General features: G+C 38.8%; 1 protein-coding gene across 2 annotated transcripts in view; it reads right to left on the reverse strand.

Annotated features, from left to right (window-relative positions):
* Positions 1-22,702, reverse strand: part of DYM (dymeclin) — a 372,695-nt gene that overhangs the window by 60,370 nt on the left and 289,623 nt on the right. For both annotated transcript variants that reach the window (XM_061130629.1, XM_061130628.1), the window contains exons 15-16: positions 17,648-17,830; positions 3,391-3,504 (exon numbers count right to left, since the gene is read on the reverse strand). In XM_061130629.1, coding sequence (XP_060986612.1) covers positions 3,391-3,504; positions 17,648-17,830 — 297 coding nt within the window. The remainder of the gene's footprint in view (positions 1-3,390; positions 3,505-17,647; positions 17,831-22,702) is intronic.

Here is a 22,702-nt window from a genome sequence, read left to right on the forward strand (position 1 = left end):
GACACTGCCTAGTCTAAGTGCAAATTCACTTCCGTAAATAATTCTTCCAATACTTGCAGATCAGTTCTCCAACCAGTCCATCAGAACCTATGTTCAGCCACTATTCCCTGGAGCTTTTGTAAATAATACGGATAATGCTCAGTTGTGTTTGACTCGTTGTGACCCCATGGACTGAAGCCTGTCAGGTTCCTCTGTCCATGGAATTTTCTAGGCAAGAATATTGAGCGGGTTGCCATTTCCTATTCCAGGGATCTTCCTGACCCAGGGATTGAACCCATGTCTCTTGTGTCTCATGCACTGGCAGGCGGATTCTTTACCACGGGCACCAGCTGGGAAATCTGACGCAGACTATAACTATTTCTTAAAAGGCCTAAGTGCACTCCTCTGCCAACCAGACAATTACTTGGACAAACTGTTAGCACTTCCACCTTTCCATCATGGTCCAAGTCAAGCAATAATTTACCTGATCCCTCTGCTCTCACATTTACACAAAAATCTACTCTCAACACATCAACCAGAGTGATTCTACTAGAATCAGAACCCCACCATGCCTCTCCTCTTCTCAAAATCTTGCCCTGGCTCCCCATTCCACTATTCTGCCCCACCCCTTATCATCTGTTTACCTTCTGCTCCTCTCCCCTTGTCCATACAGTTCTAGCTGCTTTGTTCTTCTCATTATTTCTTCAACATGCTTGGCATCCTCCTGGCTTTGGGCCTTTTCAGGCACTGCTTAGGACTCTACTCTGAGCCAGCACATTTAATTTGCTCACCTTCTTTTTTTTGGTTATAGGTTGGCCACACCATTCTCTGTTAATTCTACAACTTTCTCCCACCACATCCTCACTGGCAATCCCAAAACCTCTTAAGTTTATGTGATCATTTCTTTATTTTCCAGAGCATCTACCACTCTAGATCATTTTGTTATTTATTACATCATGCTGATTATTTGTTGTCTGTTTCCGCCTGCTAAACGACAAGCCCTTAAAGGGCAGAGATTTTTGCTCACTCTGCGCTCAGGCACTTGATAGCAACAGCTGTCACAGAGCAGATGCTTGATAAAGGCTTATTCAGGGTCGATGGAACCTGTGGCAAGCTTTAACCTAAGGTCACACGTCCTCATCACTGGTCATCGCCCCCTTCTCCTGAACTCTCATTCCCATTCTGCTCTGGGCTTTCTCTCCCGTGATCCAACCTCCTGTTACTTCTCTGCCTCCTGTGCCCCACGCCGCCTTTTCAAACCCCGACCTCATGGTTATTATGTCCCGCGACATTCTCAGTCCCTGCACTGGATCTTCTGGCTCTCCTGCTTACCTCTTTAACAAGAACCTGGTTTGCCCCTCAGGACTCCCAGACCCCTGGAGCCTTTGGAAGTAGAAGCTGATGGTTTTTCGCACTCCCCAGTCTTCAGGGCCTGGAGGTGCAGCTGGCGCCTTGTTTCCACTGCTGTTCCTTGGCTGTCGCTCCTCTACCCTTAAGCACAAAGCTCTGTTCATACGAGGCCAATGTCAGCTTCTCTTCCTTTTACCTGTCGCACGCTGACTCCTAGGCTGCTCCCCCATTTACTGCAGTGTGTGGCTCAGTCTTTATTTCCTTCCATGGCTTATCACCTGGGTTGACTATGATGCCCGTGTATATGGCCCATGGTTGACTTTCAATCCATTAACTGGCTCAATCACACTGACTTCTGTTCACATCCACATCGTTTCAGTCCCCCACTCATGGCTGAATCCAGACCATGTTGTCATGGAGATCTGCTCCTTGTGAACACCTTCAGTCTAAATATACTGCTCTCTAATCACAATTTCCATCACTTCTACTTCACTGGTTCTTTGATCTCATTCAAATCCCCCTTCCCTCTACTCCTCTACATTATCCTTACAGTCTCTTGATTGTTATACCTCTTTCTTGACTTTCCTGAACACTACGACCCAATGCTTCCTGTGAGTTGCCACTCTAATCATCATGCCCTGTAACATGGCATAGTTGAAATAAATTCGAAAAGGTGAGAAAAAATCTGAAAGACCTCAGATATCTTACTTCAGGTAAGAGAGGAAATAATATGAATTCTCTACACTTATGGACTTGTCAGGGAAAGAGAGCCGTCAGAGCTGGAGGGTCTGGTGAACTGTGATCAGGTGTTACGTTGTTGCCACACGGTGGTGCCATTTTAGCTGAGGAGCAGACCACCCCCTGCCCTCTGCTCAGCGCTGTGTGAGCCGCAAGGCTGTCTGCGTACAGTGGAACTTCTGCAAGTGATTATGACTAATGTGCTGTTGCTTGACAAACTCTGTTATTATAACTGAAAATATTTTCATATCCTACAATGTTCATTAAGCAGCAGTGCCAGTGATAGTGCTGCAAAGCGCAACCCCCAAACAGTAACTTTGCAAAGAAGTCAGTTGTGATAAAATACTATGAAGAAGGCCAAACATTCACTATGACATCCTGTGTGTTGTTCATTTAGGAATGAGCACTCCAAAAAAAGGGGCGGGGGGAGGTAGTGAAAGAAAAAATTAAAAGAAGTACTAAGGTAAAAATAGGCAACAATGCCATACATTCACACATTTCTCCCCAAATATCTCCTTTACATCTTTTCCTGTGGGAAAATTAGTCTTGAAGTATGAGTTTTATATCATGAGATTGCCTCAGGAACACATTTAGTGCATAGATTTAAATGTTTCCTCTAAACACTGTTTTTCCCCTACCTCTTCCACAAAATACTCCTCTTTCTGTAGCTACACCCAGGTACATGGGAAATAGTGTGGTGATTACGAGTATGGACTTGGGAGCCAAAGGCCGGGGTATGATCTCCTAGTTCATTAATTCCCTAACTGTATGACTTGGGGTAAATTACTTAACCTATCTTTGTACCATATTCCTCATCTGAAAATTGGGATGATAACACTACTTACCCTCAAAGGGCTGTTGTGAGGATTGGTCAGTTAATATATAAGACACTTAGACCCCCCAAAAGCACTGAGTAAACACTGTGTAAGTACTAGCTACTGCTGCAGCTAACAGATCATCATCACTACCACCACACCACCTATTGATCAACCCTTGATGATACACACAAGACTGAATTTATTTCAGTGGGTTAAAAAATAAGGTGCTCCTTTATTCACAGTATTTGAATTACTTATAGTATTATGCAGTGGTTACTGGATATGTATGCAGTGGTGAAGACGGTTCTTTTGCGACTTCTTTTGGAAAACTATCAGAATCTTTTGTGACAGCTCTGCATGTCATTGTAGAGAAGAGTAGGCAGTATTTAGAGAGCATTTCCCAGCACAAGTGCTGTGTAAGTAGTATGATTCTGAATACAGCCTACTCAGACAATAACATTTACATCAATAGATAACAACAGTATGTTTCTTCTCCCAGTCCTACCTTCAGCCTGTCCTTGGGCAGCGCGACAACCCCTTGCTTGATGATTTCCAGGACTCGTTCCACTGACAGCTCAGCTCCAGCTTGTAGCAACCTTGAGCTAAAGAAGGTGATCACCTGGAATGCAAAGTGTTATTTTTTTAAACAAGTAGATACATGAGATATATTTTCAGTAGATGCCTTTCTCACATGGTAGTCAAACGATCATTGTTCCATTTCTTAGAGTGACCTGGCTTTTAACTCACCCGCTCTTCTAAATCAGTCCTCTCTATAAAGGGTTTGATAGCTAAATCAGAGCCAATCCCCTGAATATTCAGGGTTGATTATCCATTCTGTGAATTAAGTAGGTTCCTGAATTCTGACTTTCTTGTGCTACCCCACCTTGCATTTATATTTCATTTAGAGAGAAGCACTCATCAGAAGGCAGGAAGAGAAAGCCAAAGTTTAAAATCTGTTAATATTGAGGCTTAACAGTAACTGTAAAAACAAGTCTTAGGAAGAAAGGAATTTGAAACTAATGGCTAAAATGATGTTTTGGGGATTATTTATCAATTTAATTTATCCACAATACTCTTATCTCTGATTACCAAGGAAAATCAACAGCAAGCTATAATTTTTTTTTTTTTTTTTGGTTTCATGTCACAGCATAGCCTGAACTATGTAGCAAGATGCTAAGATAGTAACATTCTGGAAATAACACTGTCACCTAACACTTGTCATTAAAAACTAAAAGAATATCATCATTTCTTAGGGAATCACTTACAAACAACAATATTAATAAATCAAGATGACCATGGGTCACTTTTTATTTAAGAGCTATACTATACACTATACACAAGTGTTTATAGAGATGCCTGCAAAACATAAAAATTTATGTTGTTTGAAAGTTGAGTATTTCCATTTACATGCTTTCTATTTTATAGGTAAGATATTTTAAGTTACTAAGAATTATTTCCAAATTGTTTTCTAAATTTTCTTTCAGGATTATTCTCCTAAATATTAATTGTTCAAATGCACAATAAGTTTTCTCCTAACCATTCTAGCGGGGAAGGTGCATGATATGACATAAATGCCACTGAAACGGATTTATTCTGAAAAGCAGAGAACCAGCTAGAGCTAGAACCTTAACAAGCTTGTGCCTTGAAAGACGGTGGCAGTGAGTGAAAACAAAGGCAGCCAATGCCTGGCTACACTGCTGTTGATTCCAAATAAATCGTCTCTTTATCTCAGGCAGTTTGCTGGCACCAGCTCCTTTGCAAGTTGCTTATTTTGTCCATGACAGGTTGGTTTTCAACATGTGCCTATGGCTCTTGTTTTTTCCAAGTCAGATTTTAAGCTCTTTAGGGGAATTTTGGGATAAAATTTCGTTCAGAGTTTAGTCACAGCAGGTACTGAAATTGATTTTGATAAATCAGAACTGTCTTTTTACTTTTAAATGGACATTTTGTACGTGTAAAATAAGTAAACTCAGTGAAAACATTTTTTTGATTTTTGGTTGTACCTCAAGTTTTTGTGTTTTAATCAACATGTTGATGATCCCTTGACAACTTATTCAGTGGAAGAGAGATTCAGAGAATTTATAAGGAAATAGATGATATTTTGTGTCTTTAAGACAGATGCAGTGTGTAAAAAAGACAAAGATTCAATGTAACTGGGGGACCAGACACAGATCAAACAGGTACAATGAAATGGATTTAGATGTCATGGTAGCATAAACTACAGACTTCTCAAAAGTCAGAGGCCTAGTTTGGGTCCTGCCTGTGATACTTACTAACAATGTGACCCTCAACTTCTTCCAGATGTAGAACTGTGGAGTGGCTGGGAGCACTTAGCAGGTGTCAGATAGCTTGGGTTTAAATCCCAGCTTTCCTTATAAACTAAGGCAAGTTATTTAAGGTCTCCATACCTGAGTTTCCTGATCTATAAATATCAGGTATGGACCTGTCATATACTGCCTTTACTATGTGAGGTATGTTCCTTCCATACCTACTGTGTGGAGAGTTTTTAATCATAAGTGGATGGTGAATTTGTCAAGAGTTTTCAGCATCTATTGAGATAATCATATGATTTTTATTCTTCAATTTGTTTTTAAAGTTGCATATCACATTGATTTGCAGATTTTGAACTATCCTTGCACTCTGGGATAAATCCTATGTGACTATGGTGCATGACCCTTTTAATGTATTGTTGTAGTCAGCCTGGTAATGTTTTGTTGAGGATTTTTGCATCTATGTTCATCAGTGATGTTGGCCGGTAATCTTCTTTTTTTGTGATGTTTTTGTCTGGTTTTGGTATCAGGATGATGCTGCCTCACAGAGTGAGTTCAGAAGAGCTTATTCTGCAATTTTTGAAATAGTTTGAGAAAAACAGATATTATTTCTTTTCTAAATATTTGGTAGATTTCACCCATGAAATCATTTGGTTTGGATTTTTGCTTGTTGAGGGTTTTAAAATTACTGATTCAATTTCATTACTTGTAACTGGTCTGTTCATATTTTCTATTTCTTCATGGTTCAGTTATGGGAGAGTGTGCATTTCGAAGAATTTGTCCATTTCTAAGTTGTACATCTTACTGGCATACAGTTTGTTTACAGCAATCTCTTATGATCCTTTGTATTTCTGCAGTATCAGTTGAAACTTCTTTTTTGTTTCTGATTTAACTGATATGGGTCCTCTTTTTTTTGGGCTAAATCTGGGTAAAGGTTCACCAATTTTGTTTTTCGTTTCAATGAATCAACTCTCAGTTCTACTAATCTTTTTTATTTTTTTTTTTTTCAGTCTCTATTTCAGTTACTTACTTGAGAATTTTCCTGTTTCCTGAAATAGGCTTGTATTGTTAGAAACTACCCTCTTAGAATTGTTTTTGCTGTATCCCATAGATTCTGGATCATAGGTCATGGGATCATTTCCATTTTCATTTGTTTCCAGGATTTAAAAAAGTTTCCTCTTTTGATTTCTTCAGTGACTTTTTGGTTGTTTAGCAGCATATTGTTTAGCCTCCATGTATTTATTGCAATTTTTTCCTTCTGGTTGATTTGCAATCTCATAGTACTCTGGTTGGAGAAGGTGCTTGATATGGTTTCAGTTTTCTTAAATTTACTTACAGTTGTTTAGTGACCTAGCATGCTGTCTATCCTGGAGACTGTACAATGTGCTCTAGAAAAGAATATTCTGCTGCTTTTGGAAAAAAATATTCTCTATGTAATCTATTAAGTCCATTTGGTCTAAAATGCCATCTAAGGCCAATGTTTCCTTACTGATTTTCTGTCTGAATGATCTGTCCATTGGTGTTAGTGGGGCTGCACAAGGTGATTTCAAGATGAACAGATGACCCCTGCAGATGCAGTGGGTTATATTATAGGACGAGAACTCTGCGCTTAGGGAACATTAACTCTTATAATGGTCAGTAAGCATGTCTCCCTTTTGTTCTAGAGGGAAACAAAGACATGCCTCTAACCTTCCCCCAAACTGATTCCAGGTATCTGTACAACTCACTCTCTACTTTTTTCAAGTCTGAGCTCAAATGTACCTTCTCAGAGAGGTCCTCTCTGACTTCACTCTTTAGATCTGTAATTTCACAACCCTATTCCAAATAGTACTCATTATTCCTCTCTTTTTTTGGGCATAGCAACTCGTAGACATTGATGTCATTTACAGAGCTAAGGAAGACTGCAGAAGAAAAAGTTGATTCATTTTGTGTTTGATTTTTTTTTTTTTGGAAGAAAATAAAGAATTCTCATTTAACCTTGTTTAACATTCATGGAACTGTTATACAGGCAACTGAATGTGCTAAGGCAACCAGGTTTTCTGTATTTCCAGGTCTGGAAATATAGAAAATCTAGTATAAATTTTACACTGTCCAGAGACAAAAATAGTTCTTGCCTTTATCATATCACAAAACTATTGTTGTTCACTATCTCTGTCCTCTACTTATAGTCAGCCATGACATTTCTTTCATGCACTCTCCTGTTTGGTGTGGTATTTCAATCTTGTCCTGTTGACTGAATTCAGCCAGATCATATCATCTTATGAGTTAGATGCAGAGGCTATGTGCTAGTTGCTAATAATAATTTGGCTACCTGAAACACACATGTATAGCTCCTGCAGAAGTTAAAAGTACTCCAAAGTTAGTCACTCCAGGCTCAGACATTCACTATTGCTTAATGTCTTAATAAAAAATATCAACTCTCAACTCCCTGTCAGCTAAAAATAACAGTAGATTCACAGTCTCCTCTACCAATATTTTTCAAGGTTAACTCCACGAAAGAAGAAATAGCAAAGGTTTGCTTAAGCCAAGATTTCAGGAGCATTTAGGCGAGGGCAGGAGAAGGTAAAGTGCTGAAAGAGGCAAAAAGTTATTTATATCTTTATCATGGCATTCTTTTCAAAATATGTAAAAAGAGTTTAAAATGATTTTGAATGAATTTCCAGCATGCCCAACACTATTCTGGATGACAGTATTCAACAAAAAGTTGTTTGTAAAATCTGCTTATTTAGAATCTTATTTAGGTTTATCCAAGTGAATGCTGAAAATATGGAGTTTATAATGAGAAGACCTGGGTTAAAGGCTGAGTGATTTACTAGCTAAGTGACCCTGAACCAACAATTTCACTTCTGAAGCCTTGCTCTGCCTCCCTCATGGGGATAATTTACAGGTCAAACGAGATAGGCATATGCAAATAACCCTCAGTGAAAAGCTCTAGGCAAACATGTGATCATTATTTAAGAGGATGATTCTACTATTTATTTATTTATTTTTGGCTGTGCTGTGTGGTTTGCAGAATCTTAATTCCTCAACTCGGGATTGAACCTGAGGCCTGGCAGTGAAAGTGCTCAGTCCCAGCCACTGGCCAGGGAATTCCCTAAGAGGATGACTCTTAGGTGGAGATCTGTGTTAAAAATCACCTAGGAAGCCTTCTCGCAGCCTGTTGGTTTCCTTATCTGTAAAGTGAGATCATAATAACTAGTTTACTGGTTTAAGAGGAATAAAAGGGTAATATATGTAAAGGTACTTAAGTCTTATTCCCAGCACTTAATAGAGACTCAAAAAATGTTTAGGCATATATTTATCTAGTTTTAAGAAGTGCCAAATAGCACACAGCCAAATGTTTACCCTGAAGTTGCATTTTCCACTGAATACAGTTGCAGTGTCAATAAGCAGTCCATTCTGGTGACAAGGGCAGGATATAAATCTAGTTTAATACTCCACTTTTATTTCTACTTGCTTATATACTGTGAGAAAAACAGTGAGGGTCCTTCTATTTCTTCACCTTGACTCTGCTTTTTGCTTCTTCCAAAGGAGACTAAGTTTCAAATGGATGTAGTTAAAGTCCTTTGCATAGTTCTTGTATGTTCTTTCAAGAAAAATATGGTCCTTCAGGGTTATTTTTAAAGTGTCAATAGCTGGTTACTTTACTCATGGAGTAAAGACTGATTTGACATCACTGGAAGTTAGAAGGAGAAAGTAAATTTCCAGGTTTGTTTTCAAACCTTTTCAGGTAGTGAATAGGCAAATCAATGAGAAACTGGAGGAACATTTAGTGAATGGCGATAGTAATCAGGCAAGATGATTACAAACAAGGGTTTTTTTTTTTTTTTAATCAAACTGCCTTGGTTTGAGTTCTAGCTTTATCACTTTCTGAATGTGTGATCATGAGCAACTTAAATCTTTCTAAGCTGGCTTCTTTATCTGCAATTGAAAATTAAAATGAAATATACCTCACAAGTTTGTTTTTTAATGAAAATTAAGAGACATAATACATGCAAATGCTCAGCAAGCATGCTATAAAGCTAGCAGTGCTAATGATTAATAGAAAAGGAACAAATAGTTTTTGATGTGGTTTAAACATTTAACACTAAATAATTCAAACAATGTGTTAAAACATGATCATCCATCACTGATTACAGTTATGAACATAGGAAAAAAGAAATTTTGAGTTAGTCTTTTAGCAGAAAGAAAGAGAAAAAAATGGGTTATTATGAAAAGAGGTATTGGTAATTAAAGGGAAAACACTTCCTTCCAATACACCACAGACATAGTTTATCTGACATATATTGTACACAATTCAAGTGACCAGAAGAAAACAAGAGTGGAAAGCGGGGAGAGGGAGGGAGTAAGGAAGGAAGGGAGGATGGAAGGAAGGAAAGGATAAAAGGAGAAAAAAGACAGGAAGGAAAGAAGAAAGAAACTGAAATCAGAGAGGTCCAGAGAAAGGTAAAAGTTATGATAGCAAGGGGAGGAGTTTGCCATAGGGCAGACTGAAACAATTAGGGTGATGCAGGTTAGAAATATGGAAGTTAAAAAAAAGGATATATTGGACAGTTCTATAATTCAAAGATCTGGATAAATCTTGGAAAAAGCAGGATATTCTCCACCCTGGAACTTGAAAGAGATACATTGATAAGTACTCTAAGAAGATATTATTTTAGTACTGCATTGCCCTTTCCTAGGTGGTATTCGTAGACCCAGCTAGACATCAAGAGACCCAAGAGTATAATAGCCATTCTGTTTACTTTGCATACACTTGAAATTTTTTTCTAATAAAATGTTTTTAAAATAAAAAAAGTATAATAGGCCACACTTGGCATCAGATTAATTTAAAAGGATACAAGGTCAAGAAAAAGAGAATGTGAACAGCACAGTCACAGGCTTTTGTTTTCGCCGGGGATGCCCATGGTAGTCTCAGGGTTAGTCTTTGGACCCTTAAATGATAGTGCCGATGTGAGAGAAAGAGACTACAATGGGCAGATCCAACAGCTGCCCAAGCTGAGAAGCCAGATACCAAATAGAAACCAATGCCCCTTGTGACACTCAAAGTCCCTGAAAAGGACATGCCTGGCTGTGAGTTTTTTTTTTCACTCAGAGAAGCCCAAAGCTATAGTCCTTCTAGCCCAGACTCAACTTAAAACCAAATGTCATGAGCAATACACTATTAGGAGGAGTAAGAAAGGCTCTGCTTTTCCTACCCAGAAACTCTCCTTTCTGGATAGTTTCTTTGAGAACTGGGATCAGAGAAGGACTGCACTTCCCAGAGACTCTCTCTGTAGACTCTACTTTTTCCATGGAGGTAAAGGTCTCTAGGTGCTTTGGTTTTCTCATCAAAGCAGACACTAACATGCATTCTTGGACTGTAAACTAGACCACCCAGTTGTCAAAAAGAATCTAGCCGACAGAAAAAGGTAGGAATAAGCTGCGATGGACGTCTCGTGGCCAACCATTTGTTTCATGATCTTATTAACAATACTTGTCAATTTTAAAAGGAGATGCTCTTCTGGTTAAACCCAGACTTAACAAGAAGGACATGGGGCCAGAGAAGAAATATTTGAGAAGTGGCCTGAGGATGCTATCACATATCCTAAATATCAATGTATCTACATACCTATTCATAATGGTGAGAATTTAATTACAGACCTTAAATGTCAAGTCTAACTTTAAGATATAACCATGCTCATCTGAAACGATGTTTCTGCTTTGTTCTAACTTCAAAGATGACAATGGTACTCAGCTGCCCCAGTTTTGTTAATGAAATCTAAATAATACTGATAGTAGTCCAGGAAAATGACAAGGGTATGAATGGCAAAATAACTTGCTATAGCTGCAATTGTTAGGTATATAGTTGAGGCAGCTTAAGGCAAGTCCATGAAAACACTAACTAAACTGACAGTGAAGAGTTTTAGTTTTTATTTCTGTTTACCAGCAATCATTACACAGTAGTGATATGGAGCAAATCAATGAACAGAGCTGCAAGAGTATACATAGTGGTAGTTAAACTCAACTAAACTCACAGCGTAATTGTGTGGATTCCAGAGTATTTAGCAACTCACAGAACTTATGTGTTAAGAATCTCGAATGGGAGCTTGGTTATAGTTCAAAGCTGGTTTCAATTAAGTACCTAACGGTACACAAGACTCTACTGGGATGAGCAAAAATTAACCTACTTGGCTTATGCAAACGGATAGAACTGTTCTTAAATATCTTTAATGTGATCAGAGTCCATGCGTCCATCTATGTATTGCTGTTATCCTGGAAGAAGCCAGGAAGTTTACACCTTAGAGGTCACTCTCACCCTCTTTTCCCCACCCCCAATATTATGCAGTCTCTAACTCAGCTTTTAAAACCCTCACAGATGGATGCACAGACCCCAGGCAGGAGCTTGGAGGACTCTTAATATGAGGAAACTGGGTCTAAGAAATAACACAGTGATATTGACGTGAAGGGCCTTGAAAGGAAATGGCCATCTTTCTTATAAAAGTTTCAAAGAGAGAAAACAGCAGGAGACAGAGAAACAACCAGGAAGAAATAATTAAATGAGTATTTGAAAGCTCTGAGCATGAGTCTCTAGACTCAAAGGACCCTCTAAGCGCCAAATACAACCGACCATGGCACAGCAAATCATGAAGTTTCAGGACACAATAACAGAGAGATGCCCAAAGCTTCCCAAGACAACAGTCATATATTAAAAAAACAAAACAAAACATTTTCAGACATTAGAAACTAAAAAAATAAAAAACCTATCTCACATATACCCTTTTCCCAAAAAGCTACAGTAGTGTAAGCTCTATCAATCTGAAGCAGTAAACCAAGAAAGAGGACTTCACAGGACCCAAGATCAACCAAGGGGACAGCTGAGGGAAATTCTCAGAAGGTTCTGCACTTGGGCAGGAGAACCAGAGTCCAACCTGGCTGGGGCTGGAAGCAGTTCTCCAAGAAAAGAATAGGGCTGAGAACTGGATGTCTGACTATTCTGAGAGGAGTTTTAAAGTTATGTCAGAAAGTTTGTGTTAGTGACTGGATATTTGCGAAACATAGCGAAGAAAGGCCTAACAACATAACTAGAACAAATAAAAGAATCTACACAAAGATAAATAACTTAGAAAAACTGGCAAAAGAGTTGCCTAGGTGTCACAAGAGGAAACCCAAATGAAAACCACAATGAGGTGCTATTACAAAACTGACAAAACTAAGGTTCACGAGGCTGTGAAGTAACAGGAATTCTACATACCACCAGTCAAAGAGTAAAATGGCAGCATCCCAGGTAGCACTAGTGGTAAAGAAATCGCCTGCTGATGCAGGTTAAACGTAACAGATGCCAGTTTGATCTCTGAGTTGGGAAGATCCCCTGGAGAGGGGAATGGCAGTCCACTCCAGTATTCTTGCCTGCAGTATCCCAAGGACAGAGGAGACTGGGTGGGCTACAATCCACAGGCTTGCATAGAGTCGGACACGACTGAAACAACTTAGCAGAGCGCACACGTAACAAAGGAAATGGTACATGTTATGCAGCAACTTCACTACGAGGTGCACATCCTGGAGGAAGGTATGCACCTGTGCTCAGTCATGATGGAAATAACTGTATGTATTTATACTTGTGCAATAATTATTTAAAATCTTCCCAAATTTAAGTAAATGATATGCAAATAGGTGACTCATTGGAAAAGTCCCCAGTGCTGAGAGAGATTGAGGGCAGAAGGAGAAGAGGGCATCAGAGAATGAGATGGCTGGATGACATCACCGATGAAATAAACATGAACTTGGGCAAACTTCGGGAGATGGTAAGGGACAGGCAGGCCTGGCATGCTGCAGTTCATGGGGCTGCAAAGAGTCAGACACGATTGGATGACTGAACAACAACAAATATAAGTAAAACAAGGACAGGAATGGTAGCTCTCCAGTTTCCTCTTGTGTATAGCAACTGTGAACCTGATGAGCTATACAACAAATATCTGTGGAATCAAATCAAACTGGGAAACATTAATATAGCAATAGAAGGCTTAGGAGAAAAGTCTTTTGAAAAAGAACAGGAAGGGAAGGTTCACAGAACTGTGAAAAATGTTCAATCACACTAATTATGAAAGAAATAAAAATTAAAAACAATAATAACATTTTAATACAAAATAGCAAATGCTAAAATAAATATAATACTCAAAGCTATAAAAGTATAGTGAGGTAGATTCTCTCATAACTCACTTGTAGATGTATGAGATGATGCACAGATACATTTGATACAACATCCAGACAGCAATTTGACATGGGGTGAATCTTGAAAATACAGACACCTCTGACAGTAAATTCCAGTTTTAAGACTACACTAACAGCAGAACTAAAAAAGGTGAGCTATACTTTATTTAGAAGCTGTTAATTATGAATTAATTACAAAATATTAGAAACAATCAAATAAGCAATAATGGGGTAAGGGTTAACATATTTTAGGATCTCCATAATACAGGTTAATGTTGTTTGGTCGCTAAATTGTGTCTGACTCTCTGTGACCTCGTGAACTGTAGCATGCTCCTCTGTCTTCCACAATCTCCCAGAGTTTGCTCATATTTATGTCCATTGAGTGGTGATACTATCCAACCATCTCTCTCTCAACTGCCCCCTTCTCCTTCTGCCTTTCCGGCATCAGGGTCTTTTCCAAAGAGTCGTCTCTTCTCATCAGGTGGCCAAAGTATTGTAACTCAGCTTCAGTAACAGTCCTTCCAACGAGTATTCAGGGTTCATCTCCTTTAGGATAGACTGGTTTGATCTCCTCACAGTCCAAAGGACTCTCGAGTTATCTCCAGCATCACAATTTGAAAGCATCAATTCTTCTGTGCTCAGACTTCTTTATGGTCCAACTCTCACATCTGTACATGACTACCAGAAAAACCACAGCTTTGACTACAAGGACCTCTGTCAGCAAACTGATATACTGTCTAGGTTTGTCATAGCTTTCCTTCCAAAGAGCAAGTGTCTTTTAACTTCATGACTGTGGACACTGTTTGCAGTGATTTTGGAGCCCAAGAAAATTAAATCTGTCACTGTCTTTACTTTCCCCCCATCTATTTGCCATGAAGAGATGGGACCAGGTGCCACAATCTTAGTTTTTTGAATGCTGAGTTTTAAGCCAGGTTTTTCCCTCTCCTCTTTCACCCTCATCAAGAAGCTCTTTAGTTCCTCTTTGCTTTCTGCCATTAGAGTGGTATCAACTGCATATCTGAGGTTGTTGATATTTCTCCTGGCAACCTTGATTCCAGCTTGTGATTCATCCAGCCCCGCATTTCACATGATGTACTCAGCATAGAAGTTTAATAGGCAGGATGACAATATACGGTCTTGTCATACTCTTTTCCCAATTCTGAACCATTCAATTGGTCCATGTCTAGTTCTAACTGTTGCTTCTTGACCCACATACAAGTTTCTCAGGAGACAGGTAAGGCGGTCTGGTATTTCCAACTCTTGAAGAATTTTCCACAATTTGTTATGATCCACATAGAGGCTTCAGGGTAGTCAATGAAAAAGAAGTAGATGTTTTTCTGGAACTCCCTTGTTTTCTCCATGATCCAATGAATGTTGGCAATTTGATCTCTGGTTCCTCTGTCTTCTCTAAATCCATTTTGTACATCTGGAAGTTCCCGGTTCACATACTGCTGAAGCAAACTGAAGGATTTTGAGCATTACCTTGCTAGCATGTGAAATGAGCACAAGTGCATGGGAGTTTGAACATTCTTTGGCATTGCCCTTCTTTGGGATTGGAATGAAAATTGATCTTTTCCAATCCTGTGGCCACTGCGGAGTTTTCCTAACTTGCTGACATATTGATTTTAATGGCATCATCTTTTAGGACTTGAAATGGCTCAGCTGGAATTTTGCCACTTAAGATCCACTTGACTTCACATTCCAGGATGTCCAGCTCCAGGGGAGTGACCACACTAACGTGGTTAACCAGGTCAGTAAGACGTTTTTTGTATAGTTCTAATGTGTACTCCTGCCACTTCTTAATCTCTTCTGTTTCTGTTAGGTCCTTACCATTTCTGTCCTTTGTCATGTCTATCCTTGCATGAAATATCTCTTGATATCTCCAATTTTCTTGAAGAGATTTCTAGTGTTTCCCCTTCTATTGTTTTCTTCTATTTCTTTGCACTGTTCACTTAACAAGGCTTTCTTATCTCTCCTTTTTATTTTCTGGAACTCTGCATTCAGTTGGTATTATCTTTTCCTTTCTCCTTTGCCTTTTGCTTACCTTCTTTCCTAAACTGTAAAGCTTCCTCAGACAACCACTTTGCCTTCTTGCATTTCTTTTCCTTTGGGACAGTTTTGGTCACTGGTTCACATAAAATGTTACAAATCTCCATAACACTGTAGTTCTTCAGGCACTTTGTCTACCAGATCTAATCCCTTAAATCTACTCATCATCTCCACTATATAATCATAAAGGATTTGATTTAGGTCATACCTGAATGGGCTAGTGGTTTTCCCTCCTTTGTTCAATTTAAACCTGAATTTTTCAATAAGGAGCTCATGATCTCAGCCACACTGAGCTCTAGGTCTTATTTTGCTGACTGCATAGAGCTTCTCCATCTTTGGCTGCAAAGTATAATCAATCTGATTTCGGTATTGATCATCTGGTCATGTCCACATGTAGAGTTGTCTCTTCGGTTGATGTCAAAGTGTGTTTGCTATGACCAGTGTGTTCACCTGACAAAACTCTGCTGGCCTTTGCCTTGCTTCATTTTGTACCCTAAGGCCAAACTTGCCTGTATCTCAGGCATCTCTTTTTTTTTTTTTTTTTCATTTATTTTTATTAGTTGGAGGCTAATTACTTTACAATATTGTAGTGGGTTTTGTCATACACTGACATGAATCAGCCATGGAGTTACATGTATTCCCCATCCCGATCCCCCCTCCCCCCTCCCTCTCCACCCGATTCCTCTGGGTCTTCCCAGTGCACTAGGCCCGAGCACTTGTCTCATGCATCCCACCTGGGCTGGTGATCTGTTTTCTCAGGCATCTCTTGACTTCCTACTTTTGCATTGCGATCCTCTATGATGAGAAGGACATATTTTTTTGGTGTTACTTCTAAAATTGTTGTAGGTCTTCATAGAACCAGTCAGTTTCAGCTTCTTCAGCATCAGTGGTTGGGGCACAGTCTTAGATTACTGTGACGTTGAATGGTTTGCCTTGGAAATGAACTGAGATCATTCTATTGTTTTTGAGGTTGCACCCAAGTACTGCATTTCACTCTTTTGTTAACTATGAGGGCTACTCCATTTCTTCTAAGGGATTCTTGCCCACAGTAGTAGATATAACAGTCATTTGAATTAAATTCACGCATTCCCATCCATTTTAGTTCACTGATTCCTAAGATGTCAATGTCCATTCTTGCTATCTCCTGCTTGATCACATCCAATTTACCTTGATTCATGAACCTAACATTTCAGGTTTCTAAGAAATACTATTCTTTACAGCATTGGACTTTACTTCCCCCATCAGACACATCTACAACTGAGGGTCGTTTCCACTTTGGCCCAGCCGCTTCCTTCTCTCTGAAGCTGTTAGTAATTGCCCTCCACTCTACCCCAGAAGCATACTGGACACCTTCCGACCTGCAGGGCTCAGCTTCTGGTGTTAAATCTTCTTGCCCTTTCATATCTCCATGGGTTTCTCCAGCAAGAATACTGGAGTGGGTTGCCATTTCCTCTTCCAGTGGACCGCGTTTTGTCAGAACTCTGTACTATGACCTGTCTGTCTTGGGTGGCCTGCCACAGCATGGCTCATAGCTTCATTGAGTTATGCAAGCCCCTCTGACATGCCATGACAAGGCTGTGATCCATGAAATAGAAGTTATAGTTATTAAAATGTGAAATTTTCGAAGAATTAATATCACAAGAAAATGTGTTAAGTAAAAATGGTAGAATCCAGAACTATTAAGATATAAAATATGATCTCAATTCTCCTAAAGACATATGTGCATGTACATATACATGTCTGTATATAATACATACACACACATGTGGAAAGTGACAATTGTTAGAATAGATGGCAAATACTGTTAACGTTCAAGAGACTATTGTAGGTTTTTTTTTAAATCAAGTTTTGTTAAACTTTCTCTACTTTTATGTTTAAAAAAGAATCATAACGGCTGAGTAATATTCCATGGTGTATATGTACCACAGCTTCCTTATCCATTCATCTGCTGATGGGCATCTAGGTTGCTTCCATGTCCTGGCTATTATAAACAGTGCTGCGATGAACATTGGGGTGCACGTGTCTCTTTCAGATCTCAGGTGGGATGCATGAGACAAGTGCTCCAGCCTGGTGCACTGGGAGGACTCGGGGGAATCGGGTGGAGAGGGAGGTGGGAGCGGGGATCGGGATGGGGAATACGTGTAAATCCATGGCTGATTCATATCAATGTATGACAAAACCCACTGAAAAAAAAAAAATATAATCCATGGGAAAAAAAAAAGAATCATAATAAAAATCTCCATTTACACTTACCAGATCAATATTTTGCATGATATCCTGAAATGAAGGATGAGTTCGAAATTGTTCAAAGAGATCTCGTTTGTAAAGAAGTGCATACACCAAGTTTGGATTGTGATGAAGAGAATTTGTCAGGCAAGAGTTGATGATCTCTAACATCATTCGAATCACCTCTTCAATGACATTTAGGTCTTGTGCCTGATAAAGAAAGAAAATCCCCATAAGAGTCAGTATTTTCCTCCTTGACAAAGAATTAATTAGAATGAGGGCAACTGCTTTACAATTATAACAGCACTGGAACGATCATGCACAAGAACTGTTTAAGATTATTTTTGTCAAGAATTTTTAGAATTAAGTTTATCAGTTACTAAAGGATTTGAGTTATACTTTTGAACTAAATATGGTGATAATCATAAATTTCACATTAATAAATTATAATTGCCAACCTAGAAGAAAATTCGGAGTTTTGATCAATAGATCCTAATTTGTACTCTTATCAATGTACCACCATGAATCACTAAACTTGCACAATATAGAGTGGCGGTAGGGTCTTATCAATTCCAAGAAGAGTTTCTAATTCAGAATATGACCTCACTCTTTGGCACTGTCATTTCAACGTTCATATTTACAGATAAACAGCCTAATGTTTTGTTTCTGTTTCCTGAGAGTTAATAGTCTTTGGGAATCTGAACTTGAAATAGTTAATAAGAGCAAAATTCAAAGTAAGTAATCAACACATCTCTTGAAAGAACAATGGAAGGAAAAAACATAGGTGAATATGACACTTTCCTGCTTCTTTTGAGTTTTCTAAATTATGTTTGACAGTTGGGGCAAAAATTGTAACACTGATGTGGTTCTCAATGGATGCAAAGGAACACCTAAGACAATTACATTATAAACCAGGGAGAGCAAAGGAATTTAAAGAGAGGATACTTTCTACCTCTCATTTGAACTGGGACAATGTCAACACTACTAGATGTGGCAAGTTATGTAAGTTATGTATGTAAAGTGTCTAGAGCAAATCCATACAAAGAGATTTCAATAATTAAAATCTGAACAACTGGACAAAAAATACACGATGAAACTATTTGCTATCTACAAGAAACTTCAAATGTAACTCACTTTAAATAAAGTTAGATTGAAGGTAAAAGGATGGAAAAAGATATAACATGAACTATTAATCAAAGTAAAGTAGGAATGGCCATATTATTATTAGGTAAAATACACTTCACATCTAAGACTGCATGGCCTACAAAATAAAAAATATTTACTATCTGGACTCTGATGGAAAAGTTTACTATCCTGATCTAGCAGACAAAAAGGTATACTTATTTCCATACAATTTACCTCCACCTGTATTGCTTTAAGAACAATGTCCAGCAACAAATCAACATTTACGGGACAGGAAAAAAGGAAAGTAAAAACAATGTCCAAGGGATAAAGTGGCCCATGGATAAGAAACACCTGCCAATACAGGAGACATGGGTTCTAGCATGTGGGAGATCCCAGCATGCCGCGGAGGAGCAGCTAAGCCTGCGAGCCACATCTTCTAAGCCCGCACTCTAGAGCCTGTGAGCTGCAACTACTGAAGCCCACGTGCTCTTCAGCCCTGCTCCGTAACAAGAGAAGGTGGTGGAGAACAGCCTCTGCTCACCGCAACTAGAGAAAACCTGTGCGCAATAACAAAGACCCACTGTAATCAATCAATCAATAAAAATAGATAAAATACTGCTATTTACCTCCTGAACAAGATCAAAGGAGGTTAATACACTTTTAACTTCTTGAACAGCAAGGTGCTGACCCCATTCTTCCCTGTTTTGTTACAGTTGCTTAGGTTTTTAATTTCATGTTTTTTAAAAAAAAACATAAATTGTTTTTTAAAAAATCAGTACTCAAAAAAGGCCAGTTTTCATTCTAATCTCAAAGGGCAATGCCAAATAATGTTCAAACTACCGCACGACTGCACTCACTTCACATGCTAGCAATATAATGCTCAACATCCTTCAAGCTAGCTTCAATAGCATGTAAACCGAGAACTTCCAGACGTACAAGCTGGATTTAGAAAAGGCAGAGGAACCAGGGGTCAAATTGCCAACATCCACTAGATCATAGAAAAAGCAAGATAATTCCAGAAAAACATCTACCTCTGCTTCACTGACTACACTAAGGCCTCTGACTGTAGAAATCACAACAAACTGGAAAATTCTTCAGAGATGGGAATACCAGGCCACCTTACTTGTCTCCTGAGAAATTTGCATGCAGGTTAAGAAGCAACAGTTAGAACTGGACATGAAACAACAAACTGGTTCAAAATTGGGAAAGGAGTATATCAAGGCTGTATACTGTCATCCTGCTTATTTAACTTATATGCAGAGTAAATCATGTGAAATGCTGGGCTGGATGAAGCACAAGCTGGAATCGAGATTGCAGGGAGAAATATCAATAACCTCAGATATGTAGATGATACCACCCTTACGGCAGAAAGCGAAGAGGAACTAAAGAGCCCCTTGATGACAGTGAAAGAGGAGAGTGAAAAATCCGGCTTAAAACTCAACATTTGAAAAACGAAGATCATGGCATCCAGTCTCATCACTTCATGGCAAATACATGGGGGAAAAATGGAAACAGTGACAGACTTTATTTTCTTGGGATCCAAAATCACTGTGGACAGTGACCGCAGCCATGAAATTAAAATACGCTTGCTCTTTGGAAGAAAAGCTATGACAAACCTAGACAACGTATTAAGAAACAGAGACATTACTTTGCCTACAAAGGTCCATACAGTTGAAGCTATGGTTTTTCCAGTAGTCATGTATGGATGTGAGAGCTGGACAATAAAAAAGTCTGAGCACTGAAGAACTGATGCTTTAGAACTGTGGCGCTGGAGAAAACTCTTAAGAGTCTCTTGGAAAGCAAGGAGATCAAACCAGTCAATCCTAAAGGAAATCGATCCTGAATATTCACTGGAAGGACTGATGCTGAAACTCCAATACTTTGGCCATCTGATGTGAAGAGCCAACTCATTGGAAAAGACCCTGATGCTGGGAAAGATTGAAGGCAGAAGGAGAAGGGGATGACAGAGGATGAGATGGTTGGATGGCATCACTGACTCGATGAACATGAGTTTGAACAAACTTCGGGAGATGGTGAAGGACAGGGAAGCTTGGCATGCTGCAGTCCATTGGGTCACAAAGAGTCGGACAGGACTGAGAGAACAAAAAGTCAGCGGTTGACTAACTTTACATATGGATTTCAGTGCACACCACTGATTCTTGCATTCTGCTTCTCTACAGGTAAACTTCTCTTCTACTTGAAGTACATCCTTTAATAGTGCTTTCAATGAAGTCTATAGACAATAAACTTTCAGTCCTAGCATGGTTGAAATATGTCTTTATTTTACATTCACCCTTATAGTTTATCTGGGTACAGAATTAGTTACTTCCCTACACACTTTAAAGATACTTGTTCACTTTATTCTGGCATCTGTTTTTGGCTTTGAGCAGTTCATCACACAAACCTAACTATTGTTGCCCTGTGGAAAAGCTCTGTGGTAGCTTTTAAGGTTTACTTTTCATTCTTTAACACTCTTGACTTTCACAATCATGTGTTTCAGTGTTGATTTATCTTCATTTATCCTGCTTAGTATTCAGAGTGTTCTTTCCATCTGACAACCTAGTCTCTTCCATAAAGATAATGTGGATAATTTTTTCTCATTATCTTACAATTTACTAACTGTCTTTGATACTGTCCAGTTTAGAATTTGTCTACTGAGCTTTCAAATCCAATGACTATATTTTTCATTCTAAGCTTTCTAATGAAATAGTTCTGAGTCATGTTCTTGTTTCATTTCTCCCTGTTTTTATTTTATATTTATTTATTCTTCTCAATAAATAATATATCCTTCATTTATCTTTGAGGATATTAAAAATACTTAAGAGTATTTTCAAAATTATCCTATTAATTTTTGCTTCTCTTTGGATAAACTTACCTTAAACATGGTCATGACTATGTTGGCTGGCTGATTTTCTTAGTATTAAGTTAGATTTTAGCATATATTTTGGAATTTTAGTTATGTAGGCTCACTAAGTATGGCTTAATCCCCCCAAGCCTACAGGTCATGCAGAGCTTTCTAGAGCTCTCAGTCTGAAACGAGGTCTCATCGCTGGTTTATCAGGGCTGCTGCCCTGCAATCACATTAAAGGCAGGATAAGCAAGGTCTGTCACCAAGCCACATCCCCTCACAATAGGCTCAAGATTCCAGAGTGAGGCTGGTTCTGGGTCTTCCCACCTCCCTAGACACAGAACTGGGTCATTATCAGTGCCTCTATTCAGGCTCTTTTCAGTAAGCGATCTATTCTCCTTCTTCCTTTCCAGCAGGGAACCCGGCACTAACCTGCTGCCTCCCAAGGGCCCCTGAGTGCTGCGCCTGCCTTGCAGCAGCTGAGCTTCCAGCCACTCCTGCCTCCTTCCAGACGAGAAGCTTAGCAGCCTCACAGCTTCAGACCCTGCTATCTGCTTCGAGCGCTTTTTCTATTTCTCATTGATCAAGAAGTTCTCTCTCTCATTTTAGGGTGTGGCTATGTGGTTTCAAGGTTTTTTTCTAGTTATGGTTCATCTATTATTTTTATGTGTTTGGAGCAAAGAAAAGGGATTTGCCTTCATATTGGGAACTGACAACATAATCGTGACTATAGTTCTCTCAATTGTATTTTCATCTTACATTGCTACTTGAATTAGAAGAAGAGGAGGAAGGAACTTTGAGTTCAGAATTTCCTCTGAAATTTCTCTCATCTAAGAGCAACCCAGTGAGATGGTATAACTATCATAGTAATACAAATCAAAACATTAGCTTTCTGCAGAATTTCATGTTCCTAAGTATTTTGTACCAATTTATGTTACATATAACATGTTACATATGTTATATATAATATATTAGGCCCCTTAAGTCCTAATATATTAAACTTAAATATAAAAAATGAATTACCTATTGATAGCTTATACTTTCTGCTTTCAAACAAACATTGATAATTTATTCTCGATGTTTTATTAAGTAATTTGCTGCAACAAACA

Source organism: Dama dama, chromosome 27 (assembly GCF_033118175.1).
Source record: "Dama dama isolate Ldn47 chromosome 27, ASM3311817v1, whole genome shotgun sequence".
Taxonomy (NCBI): domain Eukaryota; kingdom Metazoa; phylum Chordata; class Mammalia; order Artiodactyla; family Cervidae; genus Dama; species Dama dama.